At 47.6% G+C, this 8,037-nt stretch overlaps 1 protein-coding gene across 1 annotated transcript in view; it reads left to right on the forward strand.

Annotated features, from left to right (window-relative positions):
- ADTRP (androgen dependent TFPI regulating protein) overlaps positions 1 to 6,721 on the forward strand; it is a 65,526-nt gene extending 58,805 nt beyond the window's left edge. Inside the window, exon 6 of the mRNA XM_058732999.1 lies at positions 5,729 to 6,721. Within this exon, the coding sequence (XP_058588982.1) occupies positions 5,729 to 5,763 (35 nt within the window). The 3' untranslated portion in view covers positions 5,764 to 6,721. The remainder of the gene's footprint in view (positions 1 to 5,728) is intronic.
- The last annotated feature ends 1,316 nt before the right edge of the window (positions 6,722 to 8,037 follow it).

The following is an 8,037-nucleotide window of genomic DNA, read 5'->3' on the forward strand; positions in this document are numbered from 1 at the left end:
ATAGTGGTCAAGGAGTGACTCTGATGGTTGGAGATTAAAGCACTGGACGGAGAGTTTAAGGAGTAGAGACAGTGACGCTATGGAATCCTGGTTGGGGAGCTGTTGAAAAGAGATGCACGTTATGGCAGGCGGTGCAAAGCGGGGGGTAGAGCCCTGGGCTAGAAATCAGGAAACTAGGCTACGTCCCCCACCAAGCCACAAACGGGCCACGTAAGTAAGCTGTGTCAGTACCCTTCAACGACTCAGTGACGGGACCTCATGCCAGTTTGCCTCGGACAGTCCTGGTTAATGCCTGCCACGCCAGTGTGCATGTAGCTTAGCCTTGTCGAGGCTTGGACGATCAACTGTGTGGTTCTTCTACCTCGGGTTCCTCTCCGAACCTTCTGTTCTGGATCCAGGGAGAGACGAAGGCAGCCACCTCCTCGGTCCAAATCCGGGGCTCCCTCGATTTTGTCACCTGTTCACACCTGAGCTTCCTTGGATGAGAGCAAAACTCTAAGGAGTGCTTTGGTGACACAGGGGGAGGTGGTGGTTAGGGGAAAAACTCTGTGCCAGCCTGCCCGGGCTCCTACCTTGGTCCTACTCCTGGTAGGCCTGTGACACCGGGCAAGGCACTGAATAGTGCCTTCACAGTAGTGTTCCCGTTTTCCTTGCGTGTCACAGAGACAATCCTAGTAGCCTCCTCCTAACATCCCGGAAAACCGTAAACGATGGGAGAAGTGTCAAGTGACTAGAGCAGGGCCTGGCACATAGAACCCGTGACCATTGCCGTTAACGTCATTCTCCCTCCTCAGAACCCAGTCACCTTTTCTATGCGGGCGTTCCCATCCTCTCCCTCAGTTTTATGCATCAATGACCAGTTTCCCCAGCCGAAGGCCCTTGCAAAGCAACGATCACACAGCTGCGGGCAAATCGACAGAGGTGAAACAATTCTTACAAAGCTAGAGTGATGGAGGAGGTCAGGCTAACCGAGGCTGGAATTAATCAGAATCCCCGGTTCTGAAATCCTGAGACACAGCGCGGTCCACTCAGGAGTTATCAGCCAAGCACCAAGTGGTCAAGAAAATACCAGTGAGGACCCATCGACCATGCGAGGAACTCTCTAGCAACGGTCCTTAATCTCCTCGCCACGTTGTAAAATCACTGTTGCTAAGTCACTGGGGGCGTTTGAGAAACACTGATCCTCGGGTCCACCCCAGACCAATGACGTCGCTGTCTCTGGTGGTGGGTCCTTGGCATTGATAGTCTTCAGAGCTTTCCAGTTACTGTGGTTTGCAGGCAACATCCGGAGCCACCGTCTCAGAGCAGCACTACCCAGACTTGAATGCACCTCCAGCCCTTGCTAACACAAGGCTCTTGTTAAAATGCAGTAGATTCGGCAGATTTGAGGTATGGCAGGGCATTCTGGCCTTCCGATGCCTACACCCAAAGAAAGATACTGATGCTGCTGGCCTGTTGCAGTGATGGCCACAGTGGCTGAACGCCTACCCTCTTCCTACCTCCTCGAGTGTCACGTTGGTGGGTGACAGTGGGGAGGAGTGAGAAGGGCCGTAGGAAAAGGTGATCACATGTAAACTTGGATAGTACGTGATGTCTCCCAGGAGCACGCAGACTCACGGGACCGGCCCTGTGTGCAGGGAGACAAATGCTATCAGGCCCTCAGGAAGGTCTTGCTGGTCTCCAAGGGGATGCTGTGGCCCGAAGAGCTCTCAGGCGGTGCCGGAGGGCCACCCTGCCTGACTTGTCGCCATCTCACCCCCCTTCTTGTGCTAGCTGTCATGTGTTACAGGACAGAGGACTGGACCAGCACTGGGTCACTTTGGGGGGACCAGACGTCCACCAGGAAAGATTCGATTTCTACTTTTTGGGCCGAGTTAGATGGAACATACATTTCAAACGATAGTAGAATCAGGCAAGGTGAAACAGCCTCTGGCAGATTGGTGTAAGCTTGGCCCGCCATGTCTGAGCACCTAGGGAGGCCCCAGACATATTCTTTCCACCCTGATTTGGAGAAAGGGACTGTCAAGGGATTCCGGTTCAGGCTTCCTTGTCTGCCATTTAAGTACTGAATTTTCTTTCTTTTCTTGTTTTCTCCTTGATAAGACACAAGAATGCTGACGTCCAGATGCAGGTCTCTTCCTCAGGAAGAGAAACACAACCCACAAGACAGGTCAGGCACAGGAAGGAGCTAAGTGCCTCCAGGACATCATGGCAAAGCCTCTTATATGTAGCTGTGGCCAGAGACGTAATCAGCTTATCTCTGGCCCCTGACCCCTCTTCTTACATTCCTGAGAGACTTGTGCCCGGAATCAGACTATCCTTTGTCAGGGCCTGAGACCACAAATCCTCGTCTTCCTAAAGAGAGTTTATAAACTGAAAATTCTAGTCTAACCAAGTGACTTTGTCTATGGCTAGGACAGAATAACGTTAAGGCCTTCCTTTAATACTATTTTCTGTAGACAGGATCTTTTTTTTTAGTGTTTATTTACTTATTTGGAGGGAAAGAGTGAATGAGACTAGGGTCAGGAAAAGGGGAGAGAGAGAGAGAGAGAGAGAGAGAGAGAGAGAGAGAGACACTCCACACTCAGCACAGAGCCCGACTCAGGGTGATACCATGACCCTGGGGTAGTGACCTGACCTGAAATCAAGAGCCCAGCACTTCACCGACTGAGCTGCCCAGGGGCCCCTGTAGACCAGATATTTTAAAAGGGAGATTTCATTGTTGAAACTGCTTAGAGGCCATCTAGTCAACCTCTTTAGTTTTACACATGAAGATATTTGCTTTGCGATTTTTTTCTCTCTTGCATATTGCCCCTGATCATTTCCTCACAAAAGAATCTTATCAGGAGATGACTCCATATGCATTTCTTTTTATTTTTTTTTATTTTTTTAAATGTTTGTTCATTTTTGAGAGAGTGAGACAGAGCACAAGCGGGGGAGGAGAAGAGAAACAGGGAGACACAGACTCTGAAGCAGGCTCCAGGCTCCGAGCCGTCAGCCCAGAGCCCAACGTGGGGCTCGAACTTGCGAGCATTAAGATCATGACCTGAGCCAAAGTCAGAGGCTTAACTGACCGAGCCACTCAGGCGCCCCAGTCCGTATGTATTTCTAAAGCGTGGTCTCACAGGAGCAGCATTCAGTCAACAACAAAATTGCGTCTCCTTTTTGCCTTTCTTGCCCTGATTTCATCTCCCTCAGCTCAAACAGAGTCCAAACTGGATTATTGCTTCTCCTCCTTTCACTGCCTCTTTCCTCACGAGGGTTTCTCCAGCCAGAACCTCGAATCCATCGCCTTCCTGCTACGTCTGCACTGAAACTTTTACTCATTCATGTGCAAACCTCATTCTTCTAACACCTCCTATCTCCCCAGCCATCTGCCTTCTCACCCTTTTCCAAGCCAACCCGCATAAACTAGGCAAATATTCTTCAAGTTTTCAGTTCAAAGTCTAGCAGCAGTAGCTTTTGTGATTGTAGATACATAAGTGTAAATCTTTGTGAATGTAATGTTTTTACTTACTCTGTTTTCTGACTATTGGAATAATAAGGAATATAATTACATATGGTACCCATAGTGATGTTGGTTAAAAGAATGTTTTTTTTTTTTTTTTTTTTTTTTTGCTATGACGGCAGAAAACGTTTGGATCTTGCACAAGACAAACGTTAAATGCTTGGCCTAAAATGTCTCTCCTCCTTGGTATCTAACAGAAGATTAAGAAAGGACTAACATGAAGCAGGGGTGGACATAGCTCCCTAACTCCCTGCCAACTCCTAGTGGGCATCCCACGGGAAGAACTGTCCTGCCACGAAGAAAAGAGCGATAACAAACATTGTTTCCCTGTCAGAATTTGGAGTCCTTGTTGTGAACTTTGCGTAAGGTAATACTATCCATTATTAAGTCAACGGTTCCTTTATCTCCAGCCACGTGCTGTGGAATCGTGGTCAGAGACCAATTCTGAGCATTCAAAGAAGCCTAGAGACCTCTCAGTTCTGTGAGAATCCAGGACTAAGGACCCACCCCTACCTGCCAGAAACAAAAAGAAAAATATGGTTTCTGTGATGTTCACACCACGGAGGTCACTACAGAAGAAATGATTGTTGGAAGTCCACACAGAGACATACTCGATGCCTTCTCTAATGTGTTTGTGGGTATATGGAAATGTCTCAGTGCTCCGTCTAGCTGTTTAGTGTTAGACGTGGGAGATTCTGATCCAGGAGAAAGAGCCACCTGCGCTCCTCCCACAAAGGAACTTCCTGCCACCACTTCCGGTCCTGGGCTCTTTCTAAGTCTTCAGTTTCTGTCATGTTTCTTAAATGGAGAAGGACTCTCCAATCATTGGCAACTGGGGATGCAGAAGTATGGTTATGGTTACAGTTACACTTGAGGGGCTGGGGGGTTGGTAAACAGCATGGATAAAGAGAGTTTTAGGAACCTTCAAAGGGACAGCGGGGAGGCGGGGGGACAAAGGTGAGAAGCTTATGTTGCCCAAGATCTTGAACAGGAAGGAATTAATGTGTCATTTAGCTGAAAAAGGATTCATTAGAGACAAAATGGGTATGCTTCAGAAAAGAGGAGGTCCTTTGTTTGTAGTCAGAGACCTGGGGAGGAGAGAAACTACATGGAAAATGAAAAATAAGTGAGATCATAAATGAAAATGACATGAAGCCTGTAAAGCTGGATATATTAAGAAGGCTTCTCTGGAGTGACTGAGGGTATCTGGATTGATGAGTAGAAGAATAAGAGAGAGGACTGTCCTTAAGTGTTGAGAGACATGAATGCAGGATGGCCCCAAAGGCTGTGTGATTAGGAGTCTGCTGTCCTAGAAAATCAGTGTGATAAGGGGGATTTCAGGTCATCAGTCACTACAGCCCCCGAGAAGGGGACTTCTAGCAAAATAAAATTAGTAGAAGATATTTAAGGATATAATTGATGGAGGGGGCAGAATCTGAAGGGTAAAGCATGAAACTAGGGGCATGAGGTCGCTGTGGCACAAAGCCAGAACTAACAGGGCTCTGGAATGGGCAAGGAGAGGCTGACTTGAGAAAAGTTTTCAAAGTAGGATTGTTAACATTTGGCAACAGGTGGAAAGGATAATGCATTCGTGAGGTGTTAGACATTTCAGAGCTTGTGTGAAGATGTATGATCAATAAAGACAGAGGTACCAACCTGGCTGAATGGAAGTGATTCTAGAACTCTAATGCTATAATTTCAGTAGAAGAATGCCCCTCTCAAGAGCTTACTAGAATCTAATATGCCAGTACTTTTCCATCCTGATAAGGTGATTCGATGAGAGGTTGCAGAATGAACCCTAAATAGGTGAATAGCCACTCTTCTATTTCTCCTCTAACTTGATGTCTCTTCATCTCCGTTTGCAACAATCTCCGAGTTAGTCGATGGGTGGTGTGCCGCCTGTAAAGACTTGACCAAAAGCGACATCAGTCAGTGCACATTAGACGTGCAGAAGCCTTGAAGGCAAATGGAACCATTGGTCAACAGGCTAGCTGTGAGCCAAGCACCAAATGGGGACAACAGAGTCACTTCTTGCCCTCTCTGGAGAGGTGGTAGGTTTTCAGAACTTCATAAAGTGCATCTACTTGCCTTGGGATAATTGCCCTTGATCTTCCACTGGCCCAAGGCACAGTGAATGTCTATTCACACAAGAATACCCATTAGGGAAACCCTGAAGTCTGATCTCTCTCTCTCTCTGTCTCTCTGTTCTTCATTGTGCAGGTGACATGATCCAGCCAAGGAAGAAGAGGAAGTGATCACAGGCCATTTTTTAAGAACAAAAGAGGAAGAAAACATGAGATACTTCTCTTTTCTTTTCTTTTCTTTTCTTTTTTTTCTTTTCTTTTCTTTCTGGTTGGCGGGGAGGTGATAGAGTCAGGTAGGAAGGCAGAAAGGACAGAGGATGATATTAAATTTAATAGGAGGGTTTCTGAAGGTAGCTTAATTTGGGGACTCTTCGTTTTTTGAAAGGTTTTACTGGACATGTAAAGGTTTTACTGGACAGTTGTTCAAAAACAACTGCTGTCTCAGAATCTGTTCCCTTCTTCTGGCCTCTGCGGTCAAAATCTGGCCAAAGGCCAAGGAAATTTGCATAAATTTGGCGTTAGAGAATGCTTAGGAGAGAGAAAGCAACTTAGGGTCGTCAAAACTCTTCACTTTAGAGAGGAGGGTGCTGAAGACCTAGATAAAAAGTAACCTGCATGAGGGCCAAAGACAATCGCATTTGTCCCCCCGATCTTCTACTTCTCAGTCCGGTGCCATTTTTAATAACCCCAACTTTCCTAAAAGCAAGTATTTTCGTAAACTAGTCATTTTCACGGATTGCTCATCTATTTTGTTTTCCACAGTCTAGACATAAATGTAGGGAGACGGGTGCTGCCGAAGTTGTCTGTTCACCTCACAGGATAGCAAACTGATTGGTGCAATGAGACAGTTAAGTTGTAAAAAAAAATATGGGGAAATCTGTCCATCTTGGGAGCGAGCATCTGGGGCAGGTCCAAAGACGGGACATAGCAATGTCATCAACATCTCTTCCATTCAAATGTGGATTACTTCATCAAATAAATGTACCTCTTGGGGAGCAAGTGACGGGAAGTGACATGGCCCTGAGGCGCCCCGAGAACACGTTGGTACAAAACACCTCGCTGAGTGAGCTCTTAATGGTTTAACAAAGCTGACTGCCGGTTGACTAACAACGCACATCCGTGAACCCTACTTTGATCTTCCTAGGGGGTTTTTGTGGGTCTTTCTTTACAGGGTCTTTATTTACTGGGCCTTCATTTTGTAAAGAACATGGATAACAAGGGTTTACATGTGGGTCAACATGTTGGAGTCTGGCAGCGTGTCACCAGGTCCCGGTGGGTTGGGTGCGGGCCCCAGAGTAGACTGTGCTTGGGCTTCCTAACCTAACGCCGTACAGGAGAAATTTGGCAACAATCGATAACATTTGGTAAAAACTGTTCCTGGAATCACAGTAAGCCTTGACTGCCATTTGACCGGCCACCGTGCCGTATCTATCCCAACACCAGAAAACCTCAGAAAGACCAAGAAGTCTTGAAGTGTCAGAGAAGGCCGCCAACTGACACAGCAGGGCGGGCGGCCCACAGGAAGCCTAGGGCAGGCACCGAGAAACCTGCTGCCTTCCTAATCCTTGATCCACTAATATATAGATATGAGCCTCCAGTCTTTTGGGGCTGAGCTGAGAACACCGACCGCCTCCTTTCCTATACCTGCTGCTGCCTGACTGCTCCAAGCACCTGGTCTCCGCAGGAGCCCCGAAGCAGTTGTCAAGGCGGAAATTCCCCAAATGGGAAACCCGCAGGGGATCACCCACATTTTCCACACCCGGAAACTGACTCGGGCTGCATACTTATCAGAGCGATTGTGAGCTGTTGGCCGGAAAGAGCCTGCAGAATTCTCTCTGTGGCTTCGCTGTCCCTGGAAACAAATGAAACCTTGATTTCTGCATGACTGACAAAAGTGCAGCAGCCATTCCAACACCAGAAATCCCTCAGAACCACCTCCCGGTTGGGCACACACATCAGCCCTTAGGTGGCTCCAGGGTGCCGCGGTAAAGGGAAAATCGGCAGAATACCTGCGATGAGCACTGAATAAGCATTACGAGGTCCGCAGGGTTTGCTGCCTGCGTAAAGCTACGCCAGGCCCTGCGTGGTTAGAAAACAACACCCATCAGTGAGAGAATCGGCGATAATATTTGTATAGGGGCATGTAATTTACAAGCTGCACTCACCCCATGGTCTCATTCTACCCGCACAAAAATATAAGTCGAAAATATATTAGGTTCTCATTTTCCAGATGAACAAACGGAGTTTCTGATATTGGTGTGCTCCGTGAATGTTTAAAAATTAACTTTCGGGGGTGGGGGTGGGGGTGGGGGGCTGGGTGGCTAAGTCGGTTGAACGAAGGACTCTTGATTTCGGCCCAGGTCGTGATCTCACGGTTCGTGTGATCGGCCCCGTGTAGGGCTTCTGAGCTGACGGTGGGGAGCCTGCTTGGAATTCTCTTTCTCT

The sequence above is a fragment of the Neofelis nebulosa genome, chromosome 6 (genome assembly GCF_028018385.1).
Source record: "Neofelis nebulosa isolate mNeoNeb1 chromosome 6, mNeoNeb1.pri, whole genome shotgun sequence".
In the NCBI taxonomy this organism is placed as follows: domain Eukaryota; kingdom Metazoa; phylum Chordata; class Mammalia; order Carnivora; family Felidae; genus Neofelis; species Neofelis nebulosa.